This window comes from Natator depressus, chromosome 6 (genome assembly GCF_965152275.1).
Source record: "Natator depressus isolate rNatDep1 chromosome 6, rNatDep2.hap1, whole genome shotgun sequence".
Classification (NCBI taxonomy): Eukaryota; Metazoa; Chordata; order Testudines; family Cheloniidae; genus Natator; species Natator depressus.
Window position 1 is genome coordinate 16,943,818 of NC_134239.1, and position 20,789 is coordinate 16,964,606.

General features: G+C 50.7%; 1 protein-coding gene across 7 annotated transcripts in view; it reads left to right on the plus strand.

The window, feature by feature from the left end:
* Positions 1 to 20,789, plus strand: part of MYRF (myelin regulatory factor) — a 137,553-nt gene that overhangs the window by 72,406 nt on the left and 44,358 nt on the right. For all 7 annotated transcript variants that reach the window (XM_074954651.1, XM_074954649.1, XM_074954654.1 and 4 more), the window contains 3 exons: positions 691 to 1,026; positions 4,719 to 4,780; positions 19,904 to 20,195. In XM_074954651.1, the coding sequence (XP_074810752.1) occupies positions 691 to 1,026; positions 4,719 to 4,780; positions 19,904 to 20,195 (690 nt within the window). The remainder of the gene's footprint in view (positions 1 to 690; positions 1,027 to 4,718; positions 4,781 to 19,903; positions 20,196 to 20,789) is intronic.

A 20,789-nucleotide genomic window follows, 5' to 3' on the forward strand; every position in this document is an offset into this window, starting at 1 on the left:
TTTTGGGGAGAGAGCTCCCCAGGAATGAGTGTGTGTGGAAGGGAAATGTCTCCCTGGGACCAGCAGGGCGTGCTCTCCACACCAGGGTAGGGTGCACTGACTGCAGAGGGGGTGAAGAAGGGCACGCACCACAGGAGGGAGGCTGCAGCCCCTGTTGGTGCTGGCGGTGGGGCACTGACCTGTTGTGAGGGGAGGTGCTGTCCTGTTTCCAGCAGGTGTGTGTTACACTGGGCTGAGTGAAGCCTCTCAGCCCATCTGGCAAAGTAAGCAGGGTTGGGTTTGGTCAGTCTTGGCCTGGGAGCCCTCAGAGGAAGACCCGAGTGGTGTAATGGGGCCTGAATCAATGCCACAGCATGGGGCGAACGGGAAGTGAGCTGCTGGAGTTGCCACTTTCCCCAGGAGTCAAAGAATTGAGGTCGTGGGCAGTTCTAGCCTTTAAAGACCCGTGAGCAACGTTAGGTTAGTATCCCCTTTCCTGGGAGATTACATCCATTCCCCTGCCAGTAGCAGCTAGATACTCATCCTTCTTCTGCTCCCCGACTGAGCCCTGGGGTGCAGTTTTGCTGGTGCTGTCAGGTTGCGGTGCCTCCTTCCCAGTGGTGGGCGTGTGGGTGGGGGCAGAAGGGCTGCGTGGCCGGCGAAAGGTGCAATAAGTATACACTGCTGAGGTGCTTGACTTCTCTCCCACAGCTGCTTCCCGGACATCCCTGCCTCAACCAGCTACGCGCACACCCAGCCTTCCGGCTCTGCCACCGTCAGTGCTCCTGTTGCCAGTTCCATCTCCAGCGTCGCTCATGTGACCAACCCAGCTTCCAGTGGTGCCCTCCATCTCTGTCCCCCAGGCAGCCAAGGCCCGGTCCGTCATGGCCCTCTTTTGGCCAACCCCTGTGGACCCAACTACAGTGCTCACCTCAACTGCAATAACAACAATGGTATGGTGGTGCCCAAGGGGTATCTCAGTGGCCACTGCCTGAGTAACGTGGTCCCTCCAATCAAATCGGAGCCCAAGGCCTCCTATGCACCCGGGTAAGTGTGGCTGAAGCAGGGAGGAGGGGTGGGCAGAGTGTCTCCATCTGGAGGTGATTATACATTAGGAACTCTGAGGCCTGCTGTGTTTGTCCCACAAACCTTCGGGTGCCTAAACATTGATTCAGGTGCTTAGTTATTGGTGCTGGAGTTTGAGAGCGTTGGCTGTGGCCATCATGCCAGTGATGTGCATTGGGCTAGGTGAAATAGTAACATCCTGTATGAGAGCAGATGGCATTAAAGCCAGGGCCGGCGGGGACCAAAGAGATACATGAACACAGAGCAGAAGACTCTGCAAGTGCATGATGGGAAAATCTTTTGGTATCTCAGGCAGGAACAGGGGCATATTTGGAATCCATTCCAGATTGAGAAAAATCCTCATTCCAGGATCTCCCTGGGGCTATCCCAGGTGAAAGGTGGTAGCTAACTCAGACAAAAAGATATGGAGTCTGGCATTTGATATCTCACACTCTGTGTAGGAAAGAGATAGACCCTGGGCTGGATTTGCACCCACTTGCAATGGACTCTAGGCTCACCCCTTGCAAGGAGGAGGAGGAGGACTGAGTTTCTGTATCTTTGATGGACTGAACATGTAGCCCCAGGAGGAGAAAGTGCACCCAGGGAGACGCTGCGATTCCTGCTCTCTGGGCAGGTGTCTACCTCAGTGGGCAGGGATGGGGTCAGAGGGAACTGTGGCAATTCCAGGCCAGCGATTGCTCTGCTGGGTGAGCAGGAGAGTGCAGCGGTTGGTGGTAGAGAGAGGACTGCCGTACCATGCTGGGCGAGAACGGGACTGAAGCTGTCTTGGTGGGCAGGGTGGGGATTGCTCCAGAGAGTGAGACATAGATGGAGACAATGCTTGCCATGGGTAGAATGTGTCATAGCTCCCAGAGGCGAGAGCGCTCCCCACACATGATAGTTACATACATTTCATTCCTGGCAGCCGTTAGTCCCTAGCCCCCTGCTGGGAGGAGCACCCCAGCTTCTCCCTTCCTCTGACTCTTTCAAGGGTACAGCTGGGGAGACCCTTTCCTCACTGCTCGCAGAGGAAGACTCCAGAGGATTCAGTCAGACGATGATGGAAATTGATAGCGCCACATCCCTCTCTCAGTGTGGCCACCCAGCAGTCCGGCATCATCCACTCCCTGCTGCATGACCCATGCCAGTGCCTGACTCATCCTGGAGTCTCCTACCCCTCTGCCTAGCACCTCTGTCTCACGTGGCGCATAGCCTCGCTGTGTTACATTTGCAGCCATCTCCGTCCTCTTTGGAATTGGTGGGTATCGGGTGTGGAGGCCCAGGCCAGGATGGAGTCCAGGTTTTGTGCACATCTGTGAATCTCATGTTCTCCTCTGCCTTGCGTCTTCTAGTGATGCCAACAAGGAGAACATCATCATGATTCCAGGAGATGGGAAGGCTCTGAATTCACGGGGCCAAATTTAACCTTGGTGTTATTCCACTGAGGCCATTGGGTTGGGTTTGGGCCATTGGAGGGACTTGGAAAGATCCTCATGAATGAGGTGGGGGTAGAGAAAATCACCGATTGTATCCATTGCCGTTGGATTCCCAGTCTGGGGGAGGACACGGAGGTTTCCCATGAGGCAAACAGCTGGACAGGGGCCATTCCTAGGGGCTGTCAGTCATCTTAGGGGCTACCCTGCAGGAGGCTTCCAGTTGTTTAGTCTAATAAGGATCCGTTCTGTCCTTGCCCTCCACTGAGAGAGCCAACCAGGCTAATAGAGCCAACAGTGACCATGGCTTGTGCGATGGGAACACCTGCCCGCCAGGGCCTGGGCCCTCCAGCCCATTGAATGGCAGTTGGAGGGTGATGATTTTGGGTCCCTAATAACCTCAGCTTCGGTCACACTGGAGGCTTGAGAGTCTGTCTCCCAGTCCCTGATGCTTTGAGTCACCCAGTTCCCGAGTTGGGGCCCCAGTGGAGCCAGCGTCATAGAGGTAAAGGGCTCTGTACCCTACCCAGTCCCCTAGCCTTGGGGGATCATTGTGACAAAAGGCACAAGGAAGTAGCTGAATTGGGTCCTGAGATGACTTTGCAACAACTCCGGTTTGGTTTCTGTTATCTCACTGCAATATTCTTGCCCTTCCACCCACCCACGTTAGGCTTGGTCTAGACGTAGCTGTGTCCATCACGGGTGTGAAAAATCCACACCCCTGAGGACCGTAGCTGTGCCGACCAAACCCTCGGTGTAGATGCAGCGAGGTAGAGGGAAGAATGCTTCTGTTGAGGTGGTGACCGTCATTCCGGGAGGTGGTGTTCCTACAGTGACAGAAAAATCCCTTCTATCACTACGCTATGGGGTTATGCTGGTGTTAGTCCCTGTAGTGTCAACTTACCCTGAGCCCGCTCATGTCTGTTTCCCCCACCCAAGCCTGCATATCGCACCTGGGCCGTTAAGATCAGCTGGGACTCTGGAGCTAGATTTGTTTATCCAGGGGCAGGACGTTCTCTGGAACTTACTCCAACGGAGACCAAGTCTTTTGACCTGTTGGGCACGCTACACGGCCTGTCTTTTTTCCCAGGCTGTGTCTGAGGGTAACTGGGGAGAAGCCTTTTAGCTTTTCATAAGGGGCTGGGAGTGCTGGAAAGCTGAAGTTGGATCAAACTGGATTTTTCGGCGTGTGGTTTATAAATGACTGAAGTGTCCGTGTGCAGGGAGCCTGTGTTTAGCCTCATGGTATAAGGCAAAATAAATAGAGGATAACTCAACAGATCGCTGCCCAACTGCCCCTCAGCACACAGGAAGTTGCTTGTCAATCCTTTTATCCCCGGACATGGTGTGTTTGGTGAGGCCAATAGAGTTTCCTATTCATGTTTGGTTCCCTTTTGCAGAGTTAGGGCCAGATTCTGCTCTCGGTGCTGCCGGTGTAAATCCAGAGGAACTCCATTGACCTCTGTGGGCACTGCCCCGGATTTCCCCAGGTGTGAGTGAAAGCAGAATCTGGCCCTCAGCCTCACAACCTTCGCTTTCATGCATCAGATTGCGGAACAGAGCCAGACTCCCCTATTTATTCAGGGCGAAACCAATGATTTTTTTCTGGGGAACAGATACAATTCTGTTTGGCTTCTTTTAACTGGACATGAGCTGCAAAGAGAAGACTCTCTGATTAGCAGATGAACAAAATGGCTGTGAAATGAAATGCCTATACATACAATCAAAGGAGGTACTGTGCAGGGGTGCTGACAGCTGCTGCAGTGCCAGTCTCTTCCAGCAGGAGGCACTGTAGCAAATGTTCTCAGGCCCTGGTGTCCGGGAGCTCTGGGCCCAGCAAGAGATGCAGGAGGGAATGGTGCAGGGGCTCTGGCTGTGCAAGGCTTTCAGCCACTCCAGTCCTAGCCTGAGGCGATGTAGGTAATGGAGGGGCTGGCTGGGAGCTGTGGCTGTAGGGAGCTGGGGCAGAAGAGCTGACTGTGGGGCAGCTCACGGCTGTTTCAGTCCCCGTTTCTGCTGGTATTAGGGAGTGCTGTGAGGATGGGGCAAGAGAGCTGGGTGTGGGTTATGGTGCCAGCCTCTGGCAGCAGGAGTCTCTGTGGGCAGTAGGGTTAGCCGGGGTGCTGTTTGAATGGGTTTTATCCTGGAGTGTGGAAGTCACAGTGAGCAAACTGAAAGGCTTGGTTTTGCTGGAAGCTGGTTTGCAGTGACCTTCTCCTCTCTTTCTCCATTGCTCTCCAGCACTTTACCCGACTCTCCCCCGGACTCTGGATCAGAAGCCTACTCCCCCCAGCAGGTGAATGGTAAGTGCTTAAAAAAAAAAAAAGCCCAAACCTCCCAGCCTCCCCCCTCTTTGTTTAACGAAAGTGGTTGGCTCTGAAATCTTTATCAGACGGGAAAAACAGACGGCTGCAATACGTGGAGAGATTATCAGTTAGTAAATATCCCTAGACTTTCACCTATTGTTCTCCCGCTAGTCTTTGAAAGGAGGGGAGTGAGAGGGAACGGGAGAGGGGGAGGAAGTGCGGATCCACACACACACAGCGCGGAAGAGAGAGACTCGTACCCAGGCAGGGTGTGAAATGGAGTCTGCGAGCCTCCGTTTGCTGGTGTCCATGGTGGGGGTGTAAAACAGAGAGCCAGGGCGCGTGCGCCTCCTGGAAATGAAGCCCAACTTGTGGAGACACTAATGAACTCGCCGTTTAGTGGTAAGTTCTTGATGGGCCTTTTCCTGCCCTCCGAGGAGCCCCACTGGTCTGAGGGGGGCACCTCTCTACCTCCCTTCTGCATAGGCCGGGGGGAACTCAGGGCCCCTCCCAGAGATGATTGTTTTCCCCCAGAGGGCGGGGTCAGGGCCATTCTGTCCCACTTGGCTTGGTGTGGGCTGGGGGAAGTGGGTGGATGTTGTTTGGTCCCAATGGCGATGTTTCCCATGCCTCGATGGCAGCGCTCAGAGCGTCTGGCCGGGGGGGTGAGAGAGTGGGAGGGGAAGGGAGCAGGCCAGCCTCCCCGCAGTTGCACCCCTTTTCCAGGCTCCAACCCAGTCCATGCTGGGAACGGCTCCTTCTCTTTTCTCTATGGAAGAGGTCAAGAGTTCTGTTTATCTTACTAAAAAAATCCCTGGAATTCCTTCTGGCCCTTCCTTAAATATAACAAAGAGGCCGGGCTACTCGCAGCAGGGAGGGCAGATTTCCCTCACTGCCAGAGCAGCAGCACCTTCGCTTCAAGAGAACAGAAGAAGAGGTGGCTACGGAGAATCTGTCTCGATAGGCTCACTTTTCGTAAGGGAGAAATCAAACCCTTCAACCTCGTTTTGCCCTGGATTTGGCAGGGGCTGGGTCCTCAGCGAGACTGTGGGGCCTGGTTTTGGTGCATGTCTTGGTAATTGACTTGGCCTCTTCCCCTGCTACGGGATTAGAAGCATTTGAAAAACAGAGAGAACTCTTCCCTGGAGACACAGAAGATAACATGAGGATCATATGCCATACTGGATCACGCCAGGGTCCACATTGCCCAGTGTCCTGTCTCTGACAGTGGCCCATACCAGAGCTTCACGGGGAATGTACAAAAGAGGGTAGTGATCCACCCCTGTCTAACACTCCCGGCTTCCATTAGTCAGAAGCTTAGGGTTGCCTTGAGCATGGGATTTTATCCCTCACCATTTCGGCTGATAGCCATTGGTGGTCTTATCCTCCATGAATTTATCTAGTTCTTTTTTGAACCAGTTGCACTTTTGGCCATCACAACATTCGCTGGCAACAAATTCCACAGGCTAGTTGTGGGTCGTGTAGAAAAAGTACTTCCTCTCATTTGTGTTAAACCTGCTGCCTGTTAATTTCATTGGGTGACCCCTAGTTTTTGTATTGTGTGAAAGAGTAAATAACACTTCTCTGTTCATTTTTTTCCACACCATTCATGATTTTACAGACCTCTATTGTATCCCCCTCAGTCATCGCTTTTCTAAGATGAACAGCCCTAATTCTTTTTAGTCTCTCTTCATATGGAAGCTGTACCATACCCTTGGTAATCTTTGTTGACCTTTTCGGAACCTTTTCCAGAACCAGAACTGGCCACAGTATTTAAGGTGTGGACACATCATAATGCCATGATATAAATCCATGGTATTTTATTTTTTATTTTCTATCCCTTTCCTAATGGTTCCTAACATATTGTTAGGGTTTTTTGACTACTGTTGAGCAATGAGCAGAATTTTTCAGAAAAATATCCATGGCAACTCCAACATCTTTTTCTTGAGTGGTAACAACTAATTTAGAAGCCATCATTGTATATGTATAGTTGGGATTATGTTTTTCCAGCGTGCATTATTTTGCACTTATCAACACTGAATTTCATCTGCCATTTTATTGCCCAGTCACCCCGTTTTGTGAGAGCCCTTTGTAACTCTTTTTAGTCAGCTTTGGACTGAACTATCTTGAATAATTTTGTGCTGTCTACATACTTTGCCACTTCACCGTTCAAATCCCTTTCCAGATCTTAATGAGTGTGTTTAACAGCTCGGTCCTCAGTACAGATCCTTGGGAGACCCTGTTGTTCACCTCTCTTCATTGTGAAAACTGACTATTCCTATCCTTTGTTTCCTATTTTTCAACCAGTTACTGATCCATGAGAGAACCTTCCCTCTTATCCCCTGGCTGCTTAGTTTCCTTAAGAGCCTTTGGTAAGGAACCTTGTCAAAACTTTTTCTGAAAATCCAAGTACACTATATCCACTGGATCACCCGTGTCCATGTGTTTGTTTACACACTCAAAGAATTCTAATAGATTGGTGAGGCTTGATTTACCTTTACAAAATTTGTGTTAACTTTTCCCCACCATGTTGTATTCACCTGTGTGTTCTTTACTATAGTTTCAACCAATTTACCTAGTACTGAAGTTAGACTCACCAGCCTGTAATTGCCAGGATCCCCTCTGGAGCCTTTTTTTAAAAATTGGCATTACATTAGCTACTTTCTAGGCATCTGGTATAGAGGCTGATTTCAGTGTCGTATGTAGGTTATATACGACAGTTCTGCAATTTCACATTTGAGACCCTTCAGAATTCTGAGGTGACTTTATCAATGAATTACTGTTTAATTTATCAGTTTGTTCTAAAATCTCTTCTACTGACGTATCAATTTGGGGCAGCACTTCAGATTTGTTACCCACATCACAGCTATTATCCTCTCCAGTGAAGACGGGTACAAAGAATTCATTTATCTTCCCAGAGTGCTCCTTTAACACCTTTGCCATCTAGTGGCTCCACTGGCAGGCTTCCTGCTTCTGGTGTATTTAACAAAAATGTTATTGTCAGGTTTTGCATCTTTAGCAAGTTGCTTCTCAGATCCTTTCTGGGCCCTGCTGTATTCTACTTTTACATTTTACTTGCCAGCATTTGTGCTCCTCCCTATTTTTCTCACTGGGATTTGACTTGCAAATTTTAAAAGAACCTTTTCGTCTGTAACTGCCTCCATTATTTTTCTGTTCAGCCACGATGGGATCCATTTGGTCCTCCTCCTGTCCTTTTTTTAAATCTGGGGGTAGACTTTTAATCTGAGCCTCTGTTATGGTATTTTTAAGTAGCCTACATGCTGCTTGCAGGCATTCTACCCTTGTGACCCCTCTTTTTAATTGCCATCTAACTAGTGTCACCAGTCTTGTATAGTTCCCCTTTTTAAAGTTAAATGTCACTGCGGGGGGGAGCTTTTTAATGTTTTCCTCCCTACAAGGATGTTAAATTTAATTCACTACGGTCACTATTACCAAGCAGTTCAGCTCTATTCACCTTTTGGACCAGATCCTGTGCTCCACTTAGGATTAAATCAAGAATTCTTGTGGGTTCCAGGACTAACAGCTTCACAATGGAGCCCAGAGATTCTGCTCTCCTGGGATATGGCCGGAATAGCGCACACACCGTAACTGGCTCCATATTCCCCCTCCGCTGCTTTGTCAGTGGCGTGATTTACTCCCGTTAGTGCCCATACTGCCAGCATCAGACTTTCTGACTTGACCATACCACAAAGGCCGGAGTGGTTCCAGTGGGCTATCTCAATAGCTCTCAAGCTGTGCTCCTAGAGCACTTCCAGGGGGGTTATGGAGCTTCTCTCACAATCGGGAAACATCTGACTGTCTCCAAGTGCTGATCCAGACAAGAACTCTTCTGGGGTTTCCAGAGGCTTTGTCAGTTAACTGGACTGAAAAACACCTAGCCCCTCCCTGCACAGCTGGGTCATGCTGTCTTTGTCAGGGGTTTCACTGGTGTAAATTCAGTAACAATGGGCATCAAAACTGGAGGGGGAGAGGAGCAAGCTGCAGAGTGACCTGGCAGGATTGGAGCCAGGTGTGGGTGGGTGTCAGGACAGCCAGGGGAAATTCAGAGCTAATCAGTGTAAAGCCCTGCACCCCAGTAGAGGCAGTAAACAGCACAGATATACTGCATAATGGGATGTAACCAGTCACCTCACCCATCACATGGAAGTGAGTTCAGTGTCCCCTTGTCTCTTCACTCCCGCCTACTGTCCCTTTCCATGCATCCTAGCCCTGTGGCTTTGGGACATGGGCAAGCAGGAGCCTGGTCCCCCATTGGAGCTCGATTTTTAGGAAGTGACCAAAATATGGGAAAGTTTATGACAAAAGGATATTTTTAATCATCCTCTTTTTCTTTCTCCCCTCCGGGGCAGTGACAGGAAAATGGCCATGTGCAGGCACCCCTCTGGGTTTATAACAACACAATAGCATCTTGGTTTATAACAACACAAGTCCCTCCAGTGCGGCTGCAGAGACCCCTTGTGCGCAGCCTCAGTGGAACATACTGATAACGCATGCGGAGAAAATCTCGCGTTGTTATGAAAACCCATCTAAAGGAAAAGAGTCCGGTTCAATTACACACAAGCCTCCCCTCTCCCTAGGCTCTTTCTCCATGGAAGGGTGCTGGGCAGCTCAGTTAATTTTGCCAGCCCCCCATGATTCCTATTAAGAAAGTTTTGGACTTGTCAGGCAATGCCATGCAAAAGGCCTGACCAGTTCCCAGGCCTCGTCTCTCCCCATTGCAAGTTGCCTGGACTTCGCTCCATTCTGCCACCAGGGAGCCGGCTGGTGCTCAGGCCTCATTCCCCCTTATGTTAGGAGTTGAGAGGTGGTTGGACCTCATCTGGCCCCTAGCCAGAAGTGGCCTGTCTAGCTCTTGTGAGCGATCTCCATTCCCTTCTTGGGTGCACAGTGGTAGCATGGAGATGTGGAGGGGCAGTGCTGCGGGGTGGGGGTGTATATCAAATGAGCTTGCAAATCTTACCCTGACCTCTAGCACAGACAGTTTACTGCAGATCCTGGGTCTGCCAGCAACTTCTTCCGGGTCATAGCTAGAGCCCTCCTCTCCTTGCCTGTTCTCACTGAGCGAGCCCCACCAGGGCGGTACCCGTCTGCCTCACTCACCTCTAGTGCCTTCTGCTGTTCTCACGTCATCTGCTGATGGCCAACGCTTTGCTTCCTCTGCTGGTGTCATGGAAGAATCCCCTAATCTGGCTGGCCCGAAACCAAGTGTGAGTGAATCCTTAGGCTGGCCTTGTGCAGGTTCCCTGTGCGGGTGGGTGGGCCAGCTGCTTCTGGTCATCCAGGAATGCTGTGTCCTTGCTGCCCCATATCCTCCTCCTTTTTTCTCCGTGGGGGGCGGGGGAGGGAACTTCTCTCTGCATTTGAAACACCTGCAAACTGTCCCCTTCTCCATGTCCCAATGTGGGGTGCTGGGATCCAGTCATTCTCTTGTGCAGGGAGAACAAATCCCTCCAGGGGGGAGGGATAGCTCAGTGGTTTGAGCATTGGCCTGCTAAATCCAGGGTTGTGAGTTCAATCCTTGAGGGGGCCATTCAGGGATCTGGGGCAAAAATTAGGGATTGGTCCTGCTTTGAGCAGGGGGTTGGACTAGATGACCTCCTGAGGTCCCTTCCAACCCTGATATTCTGTGATGCTATGAGACGCCCCCAAGAGATCTGAAATCACAGACTAATGCACCCCACATTCCCCAAACACAGTTCGGCAAAAGCCTGTGTAAACAAACAAGGTTTGCCTTGCATCTGGGTCAATGGACTCTGGTTTTGTTGGCTTACTGGGAAAAAGTGAGTTTGAGTTGAGAGGGCGACAAGCTTCTCTCAGACATGGAAATCGAGGGCCTCAGCTGAACTCAGCCCTGCTAGTGGTGTAATGAGCTGGGAGTTCAGGGCCTGCAAGCAGGGTTTGTGGTGATTTCCTCCAACCTGGAAAACCCAGGTGTGTGGGGTTTTGTGGGTTTTTTTTTTCCCCCGTATGAAAGAAAAATCAATCCCAACTCACCTCCTGGAAAACCCCAGGAAAACCCATGGAGGTTTTATGAAGAAGTTAGGCACCAGACACATACTGTGTGATTTGCTTCATAAGCATGTTTAAGACTCAACACGTAAAGGCAGGTTATGCCCAGATTGGAAACCTGCAGTTCTGTAAGTAGAATACAGCATCCAACCTCCCATCTGCCAGCTGGATAGGCCTGCTACTCTGTTCCAACTGCCTTTAGGTCATGATACCCTTTTACCGATGTACTTGCTTTCTCAGCACCCAGTTTATTATGAAGTCTTGACCAAACCAATCTGAATATGCTAAACGTATGTTCTGTCGGTGCTGTGCTGGATTGGAGTTTGCAGGTCTTTTCAAAATGGATAATAATCTGAATTCAGTGGGTTCTGTCTTCCATTATTTTGCATGGACATGTTCCCTCCATGTTGACGCAATGAACTGCAGTGTAACCTCCTTCGCAAACATAGATTTAGGGGAGTAATGTAGCTCTTCAGTTGTAAATATTAAAAGGGAAAGGAAGGGACTCAATATGATGTTCCATTACCTAATACTAAGCAATAATACCTAGCTCTTATCTAGCCCGTTTTGTGGGTAGATCTCACAGTGGTTTACAAAGGAGGTCAGCGTCATTATCCCCATTTTACAAATGGGGAAACTGAGGCACAGAGCCGAAGTGAGTTGCCCAAGGTTACCCAACAGGCACTTAGAGGAGAGGAAAGTGATCAGGAACAGTCAGCATGGATTCACCAAGGACAAGTCATGCCTGACTAATCTAATTGCCTTCTATGACGAGATAACTGGCTCTGTGGATGAAGCAGTGGACCTGTTGTTCCTTGACTTTAGCAAAGCTTTTGACACCGTCTCCCACAGTATTCTTGCCAGTAAGTTAAAGAAGTATGGGCTGGATGAGTGGACTATAAGGTGGATAGAAAGCTGGCTAGATTGTTGGGCTCAACGGGTAGTGATCAATGGCTCCATGTCTAGTTGGCAGCTGGTATCAAGTGGAGTACCCCAAGGGTTGGTCTTGGGGCCAGTTTTGTTCAATATCTTCATTAATGATCTGGAGGATGGTGTGGATTGCACCCTCAGCAAGTTTGCAGATGACACTAAACTGGGAGGAGAGATAGATACGCTGGAGGGTAGGGATAGGATCCAGAGGGCCCTAGACAAATTAGAGGATTGGGCCAAAAGAAATCTGATGAGGTTCAACAAGGACAAGTGCAGAGTCCTGCACTTAGGACGGAAGAATCCCATGCACTGCTACGGACTAGGGACCGAATGGCTAGGCAGCAGTTCTGCAGAAAAGGACCTAGGGGTTACAGTGGACGAGAAGCTGCAGTGGGGGAGGTTTAGGTTGGATATTAGGAAAAACTTTTTCAACTCGGAGGGTGGTGAAACACTGGAATGTGTTACCTAGGGAGGTGGTGGAATCTCCTTCCTTAGAAGTTTTTAAGGTCAGGCTGGACAAAGCTCTGGCTGGGATGATTTAGTTGGGGATTGGTCCTGCTTTGAGCAGGGGATTGGACTAGATGACCTCCTGAGGTCCCTTCCAACCCTGATATTCTATGATTCTATGATGGCTGAGTTGGGAATAGAATGCAGGTCTCCTGATTCTCAGTCTAGTGCTCTATCTGCTAGGCCCCACTGCCTCCCATACCTCTACGCTTCAAGCCTCCTTTTCCTGTTCTGGGCTTGCCTGATGAACCTATGTATCTGGGACCAGTCACTTTGGCTAAGTATCCAAAATGTTCCATAGCTTCTCGGATTCGCTTTTCAGTTTTGTCCTAGTGTGTTTCAGTTCTTCGTTATTTAGGTCAAGCTAGATTTTCCTGAACTCCAGCAGTAGCATCGTCTGCCTGTGTTCTATCAAATTCCGCTTAAACCTTATTCCGTTGCTTTTGCGAGCCTAGTGCCTCTCTGTAGAATCCCTGTGCAAACAGCATGAGAAGTCCTGCTCTTGCTCAGTGTCCAAACTATAATGGTTATAGTTGGATGCAAATGTATTATAGGGAGAGATCCTCAGATGGCATAAATTGGTGGAGCACCACTGAAGTCAGAGGAGCTGCACAGATTTCCACCAGCTGACGGTCTGGCCTGCTGGGTTCTGAGCCTTCTGCCAAGAATCCTAGGGAAGCTGAGACATCAGTCCCACGTTTCCAGTCAAGCAGCTATGAGGATGGTGGCAGTTGCAGGACAATGTGTGAACTTCCATCCTGTGCTTTTGGTGTTACTTATTCCCCAAAGAGGTTTAATTGAACGCCCCATGTCTGCATCCTACCAGTTCTAGCATCTTCATTGTTTTATGTTCATTGTCTGAGCACATGGTAAAGTGTTCCTGGTCATACTTTGTTCTCTGTCCTTGCACAGCTTCCTCACCAACTTGGATACCATATTCTTTTGTTCTCTTCTCAGATGTAGAAGCAAGAGAATTAAGCCAAAACGCAGGTTTGCCTCTATATATACTTCTAGCCATTAACAGACCATTTCTCGTGTTTGACCACCTTGCATTAATGTCAGTGTTGATTCTTTTAGTTCTTGCTCTGTTTCTTCACTTGCAACATCTCGTAATGGAGGAGTTTAAATCTGCCTGGAGGAGGAGTATCCTGGGGCAAGAGTTTCAATCATTTATTTAAATTGGTTACTTTGTGTTGCAAAGAGGATGGTGAAGGTAGCTCTCAGGTGGTCTTCGGTTATAGCCCCATGCAGAGCGCATGGCAGCAATCTGTTCTGGAAGTGAGCAAGGCGCTGAGGAGTGTAGCAAGGTCCCTTCTAAGAAAAGGCTGCAGTTTTCCTCCCACAGACGAACCTGGGAATCCAGGAACAACCAAGAGGCCAGTAATACCTTTCAACTGCAAACTTCTGTGACAAAAGGTAGATGTGCCCCCTCGCTAATGGGGACAGTTCCTAACCATATTATTTGGTCATTTCCCCCAGCCAGTGAGCAATGTCTCCATTTTATACAGTTTTTGCTGCCTAGGGGTCACCTTCCTTCAAGCCCCTGTCACGGCCAAGTCCAGGGAATGCAGAGGCACCACTGTATTCAGGTGTGATTATAAAGTGATGCCTGTCATTCACATAACTAACACTGCGTCTCTAGCATCCTTGCATGTCTGTTGCTTGGAGGGATGTATGATGGGGCAGGGGAGATTCCCTTGATTAGCAGGGAGCTCTGTTTCCAGATTTTCCTTGCACCACCACCTCGATAACCTCCCCCACAAAGGCAGACTTGAGATAGGGTTGTAGCTGGCAAGATCGTCCATGTAGGCAGCTGGTTTCTTGAGCCAGGGTCTAACAGCCGCTTGGTTAGAGTGTCTGGAAGGAGGGGAGTAATAACGCTTTGCGCTCAGCTCTGTAAGTTCACAAGTGGCCTCTGCTTGTGCCGGAGGACAGGGGTCATGCCAGAGTCTTCATGTGCACCTCCCATTGTGTGCACATAGGCACCTAGCACTGTACTGCCCAGTGTGACTTGCCCTAGACGTTCCGTAAAACCCTCTACCCTGCGCTGAGATGAGGCATGTGAAACTTCAGATGGATGAGTTGGTTTTTGGGCAGGGGCAGAAGGGGCGGTGTTGACTGTAATGGGTAGCTGGTTTCTATGGTGCCAACCCCAAGTTTTCAAACAGCTTGAGTGATTTCCTCCCCTCCCCCCCACCCCCCAAAAATCCTGAGATTGCCTTAAAATCATGAGATTTTAAAAATAAATAAATATTGTGTTCTTTGTATTTACCCTTCTGGTGTTTGAGCCTTTGGAGTTCATGTTTTCAAACTTTTCTCTGTAATCACAAGAATTAGGAACTTACCTTTTGTTTACAATGCAACTCACATCTTCACAGGACTCCAGGATCTGGGGCTTTAAGATGATCATCAAATATAACTTGACTTGCAGTTTCATAGAGTTGGCAACACTGCTTCAACTTCAAGCTGGAGTATGTAGTGCCGCTCCTTAATATTCAAGTATTGTTACCTAATATCATATCCGAGATATAGTAATTCAGGTTAAGGATAGAGATGAACCCAACCAAAACGTCGTATCTGGGGCCCAAATCCAATTACGATTTATTTAATTCCTAGACCTTTCTTCCAGACATTTACTATTTTCTGGCCCCAAAAAACGACCCTTGGGGCTAAAATTTCTCATGTCTTTTCTCAGCTCCCACGTGAATTTTTTTTTTGCAGGGTGGAGTTGGGGTCTCCAGAGATTCATGTGTGAAAACAAATGGGTTTCAGCAGTTCATGTTAGAAACTTCCACCTTTCCTTGGGCCTTATTTCTTAATGTATTGCACTGGGAGGCATTTGACTTAGGATCAGTCCAGCTGAATGTTTGAAGCCTAGGGACGCCATTCTTTCTAACAGGGTAAGGGCCTGCTGCTGCAAATAATACTGTGAGTAGTCCCATTGACTTCAGTAAAAAGAAAAGGAGTACATATGGCACCTTAGAGACTAACAAATTTATTTGAGCATAAGCTTTCGTGAGCTACAGCTCACTTCATCGGATGCATTCCGTGGAAAATACAGTGGGGAGATTTATATACATAGAGAACATGAAACAATGGGTGTTATCATACACACTGTAACCAGAGTGATCACTTAAGGTGAGCTATTACCAGCAGGAGAGCAGGGGTGTGGGGGGGGAACCTTTTATAGTGATAATCAAGGTGGGCAATTTCCAGCATTGACAAGAACGTCTGAGGAACAGGGGGGGAATAAACATAGGGAAATAGTTTTACTTTGTGTAATGACCCATCCACTCCCAGTCTCTATTCAAGCCTAAGTTAATTGAATCCAGTTTGCAAATTAATTCCAATGAACTGACTTCAGTGAGACTGCTTGCATCAGTATGTGGTGTATTGGGTAGTGAGTGTTTGCAGGTTAAGGTGTAAGGCCTGGATCTTGCCAGGAGCTCCATGTGGACACAGAGTTTTCCTTGTGAGGAATTTGTTTCTGGATCGGGGCCTGTGGTGGGGACAGTTAGTTTGCATACACCCCCAGATGCCGCCCGTTAAACATTTATTTTGATGGCAACACAGTCAAATAAGTCCAGATAGTGGCTTCATTTCAATATCTGATCCCACATATAGAAGTGGGGAGTAGGAGTGTGTATTTGAATCTCCCTTGTTTATTTAAATGTGAGGAACAAAGTCCTCTCTGTGTTTAAAAATGTATATTCGTGAATTAAATGCACACACACACACAAATATCTCGTTATTGTACCACGGAGGGTGAGATTTCCAACCCTCAAAAGGCAGGTTGGGCCAGTCTGTGTCTTTGTTATGTCTTTCTCCAGTCAGCCCCCACCTGTGGCTTCCCTCCCCAGGGGCTCAGAGAGGGTCGCTCCCATGGCAAGCGTTGACTTCAGTGAGAATGAGAGTGCAGCCACAAAGTGCAGCCAGCGTGCAGTCGAAAGCCCAGGCTGGGAGGGCTGCGTGGCTAGGAGAGGAGGCTGTGGAGGTGGAGGGGGCAGTGACTGGAGGGCGTGGGTGTGGCACGGAGAGGGAGAGGTTGGAACTGTGGTTACAGGGTGGGTCATGGCTCCAGGATAAAGGGGCAGTGAGCAGGATAAGCTGGGAGTGAGGGAGCAGGGAGTTGCTGGGCTTGCTGATACAAGAACTGAGGAAGGATTGTCCAGTGATTATGTTACTAGCCTTGGACTGGAGAGACCCAGGTTCAGTTCCCTGCTCTGCCCCAGGTTTCCTGTGAGGCCGTAAGCAAGCTCCTTCGCCTCTCCGCGCCTGAGTTCCCCAGCTGTAACCAGGCCCTCTCAGAGGTCCAGGGAGGCCCAGGCCACTTCCAGCTTTTGAGGCCTGTAGTGGGGCAGCTGCCCCACTCCAGTAGACAGGGGTTAAAAGCAGCCAAGCTATGCTGATTGGGGAAGCAACCACAGGTGTGGCCAGCTCAATTAGGGCCCAGCTGGGCCTGATAAGAGGGCTGGGGGCCAGGAGCTGTAGGAGTCTCACTCTAGCCCTGAAGGGGGAAGGGCTAGCTGCCTGGGAGCAAGGTACCTGAAGCGGAGCAGTGCTGGGGAAGGGCAAAGGGAGCTGGGGAGCTCCAGCCTGGTAAACCCCCAGGCTGCCGACCTTGATGAAGGCCTATGAAAAGGTACTGGGGCTGCAGAGGGGCAGCCTGGGGAGAGGCAAAGGCAGTAGGTCCTACCCCCGTGCCAGTGATGAGTGGCCTTTACAGACTGCAGTCTGCCCCGGTGAGAGGGAGCTAGATGAGGATGGGCAGTAGCCACTGAGGCAAGGTGGGTTTAGAGGGTTGGGAGTTCCCCTGGGAGGGGAGACCCAGAGTGGGATGGTACTGCTGGGGCAGAACCCTGAGATAAAGTAGCACTGGGGTCCGGGAGGGACATGGGGACCTGAGGCAGGTGAGCCATCGGCCAGCAGAGGGTGCGCCGTACACTGGAAAAGAGCTAATTCCCAGACAACCAGCAGGAGGTGCCGCACCAGTGAGTTGTTACCTCGCTACAAGGCCCCAAGCCATAATAAAAAGACAAAATGATGACACATGGTCTAATCTTGTGCCATCAGAACTGATATATTTTTATTAATATTTATGAACATTTTTAACTCTTTAATATGACAAAATCTATCAGTTAGCAAAAAAATTATGTTCATAAAAACAAGTTGCAAAACTTATCAAATACCAAAAAATTAACAAATGTCTCAATTTGAGGCCCCCTTTGAGCTTGAGGCCCAGGCCCAGGCCCAGGCCAAATGGCCCTCCCTCCCGATTGGCCCTGGCTGTAGCATGGAGATAACAGCATTTCCCTGCCTCTCGGGGGGCGGGTTGATGCTAAATACCCAGAAGATTGTGAGGTGCTCAGATCCTGTAGTGTTGGGGGCCAGAGAAGTATCTACGATAGGCAGGAGCTAGGCAGGGCTGGTGCAACGAGGGGACTAGTCTGGGTTTGCAGGGTGGTGCTGGGGGCACAGCAAGTGAGCTTTCCCGTGTCTTATTTCCTGTGCAGCTTCTGAGTGTGCTCACAAAATCCTCGGCTGCGGCTAGGCAGCAGGAGTGCTGTGACCGCTGCTTATCCGGCTGTCCCTAAGCGTCTTGCTGTTACCTGACGCGCCCTCCTGCTGCTTGTCTCTTGTTTTATATTGTCAGCTCTTTGGGGAGGGGCTGTTCCTTGGCTCTGGATGTGCACAGCGCCACCTAGTACGACGGGGCTGTTACAACCCTCATGAGCTCTCCCATCTGCATGCTCCCCAGGCTGCTCTTAGCTTGCTGGGCCTGGGCAGAGTTCAGCCAGACTGTCTCTTGGGTTCTGGGCTTCTAGGCACATGCTGCAGGGGCAGACCCCTTGTCTGACACCCCTCTTGGCAGTGGGGACCACGCGGTCTGATTGCATAGGCCCTGGAACTAGTGCTGCCTCGTCCAAGCCTCCCCAGTAGCGGCTGCATGCTCCCCAAGTTCTGCCGAAGCAGTGGACCCTCTGATTTCTTTGAGGGCTCCGTGGCAGTGTAAACAGGTAACACGCAGACTCTGCAAAGCAGTTTCTAAGTGCATACTCTGTTTGCATAGACGAGATAGATACAGATCTCTAGAAAAATAAAGCCTGCATGCAAATCCCTCCTTGCCACTCCGAGAAGCCTATGGGTCTGGGACAGACTTTTCCGGGGTCCCTGGTCCTTCCTGTGTCCCTCTCCTCCCGCTCAGCCGTCAGGTTCTAGTGCGTCTCCCTCTCTAAATATGGTGGTCTGTGAGGGAGCTGCCCTTTTGTAAAGCTGCAGTCCCCTTGGACAGGTGACCAGTCAAGTCCCTTGTCAGGTGAGCCATTGCTTGGTTACTAGCTCACCTGGAAGGACGGGATATCTGTGGGCTCATTGGCCGAGGTGCTTGCATTTCATTAGGTGATCCTCCGGATTAACAGCTCCTGATCTCTCTGCATTGTTTGCCCTGTGGCTTGCAATTCCAAGCCAAGATAGAGGCACAAAGACATCAGGGATGGATGGGTCCTTCTCACAACCGAAGTGGCATTTGTAGCGTGCTGTAGAGACAGACAGACATAAGTTAAATCATCACAGGAGCCCCGATTCCTGATGCTACAGCAGTTCAGCTAAATACTAACTCTGCCCCATTGCACCTACGTACCAAGGCGTTAGTGACTTGTGTGCTGGGAGATACTGGGAGCTTGAGCTCTGAACATCCCGATTGTGTTGTTTGAACCTTAGCTGTAATGTGGTGTCAGCCTCCTATTACGCATTGACTAGATCAGATGTGAGCCCTTTGGGACCCTTGCTAACTGTGGGCGTGGGGCTTTCTGCTCATCCAGCTTCCTCAATCCTCCTTTCCAAATCATGGGGCCCAAAGCCCCACCATGCTGCTGAGTTTATAAAGGAAAAGTAGCTGGAACTCTCCTTACAAACTGGAAATCCCCAGCCATCCCCGTGGGACACCTGGGCCTCCCAAGAAGCAGGAGATTGGAAGAGAAATCCAGTCCCAGAATTGCCTGCACAGTGACCCACACCAGAGTAGACTCATTTGGGAGAGGTGGGCTAGGGGCCCAAGTGTGTTGGGACTGAGGCAGGGGGCAGGCAGGTGGACGTACAGCGGGGGATGCTGGAGGGGGGTACCTGTGGTGGGGGTACTCACTGGAGGTGGGGAGGCAGTGTCATTCCCTGTCACAGTGACAGGGCGGCTGGCACAAGCCCAGGACCCACTGCTAGCTGTCACTCAGCACCTCCCTGCGGGACCCCCACCCTGTAGCTGGGAGCTGGGACCTGGGTCGGCGGGATCCAGCCACTGTGGCTTACAGGGGAATGGACCAATCAGCTGCCGATTCACAGGAGGCTCTTTCTGAGCTGCAGCTTGTCTGCTCTGCAAAACCCTGGATGTTGCCTGTTGTTTTTCAAATTGTCCCTCCCCAGACATAGGGCAGAGGCTCGAAAAAGAGGCTGTGTTCAGGGAACCCCAGCCGTTTAGTAACCCGAGCTTGGGGAAGCGGAGGGAGTTTGCGGGAACATGATGTGATCTGCCGTGGGTGGGTTTGGACTCCCCTGGGACTCGGGGGGGGGGGGGGGGGGGGGGCGGGCGGGGTGGACTCGGGACAGATTGTGTTTGGCTTTGTACGTCGTTCTAATGAATCCATTATATTTTCTTTGAAGATCCTCACCTCCTCCGGACCATGACCCCCGAGAACATGTGCCACATGACCCCACCTTCCCGGCTGGAGCACCCTCCCCCGCCTCCCCACCTTCAGGGTCCCCCACCACCTCCGCCGCATCCCCACCAGCAGCAGCACAACCCCCACTATCCCAGCATGCAGCGGGACATGTTCATGAAGCCTGAGCCGCTGATGCCGCCATACGTCATCGGGCAGGGCATGTCCCCAGGTGATCTTCACCACGCCCAGCAGTCGCAGATGCTTCACCAGCTCCTGCAGCAGCACGGAGCAGAGTAAGAGCGCCGGGGAGGGACAGCAAGGACCGAGGGGGATGTTTGGATCCCGGACGTCCTCGCTTGCTGTTTCCGAGCGATGAGTGTGCGCGGGGAGTGAGGATGGTGAAGAAGGGTGCACTAGTGGGGCGCATTGGGCACGGGGGAGTTTCTGTGCTGAGTGATAACACAGCTAGCAGGTAAAACCACGGGTGAAGAGTCAGACTAGGGTGAGGAGGGACGTCGTAGCAGGCCGGGGAGTGTGATCGTGGGGATTTGAGGACATGGGGCAGAGGTTACGATACCATGGCCTGGAGGGCAGAGTGGTGAAGCACAGTGGTGCGAAAGTGAGGGTGGTGCGAGGGAGATAGTGGGGGTGGGGAATGGAGGGTGTATGGCAGAACATGCAGTAAGGGAGTGGGGGTGGGGAATGGAGGGTGTATGGCAGAACATGCAGTAAGGGAGTGGGGTGGGGAATGGAGGAGGTGTAGGGGTGGGGCATGGCGGTAAGGGGGCAGTGGGGTGGGGAATGGAGGAGGTGTAGGGGTGGGGCATGGCGGTAAGGGGGCAGTGGGGTGGGGAATGGAGGAGGTGCAGGGGTGGGGCATGGCGGTA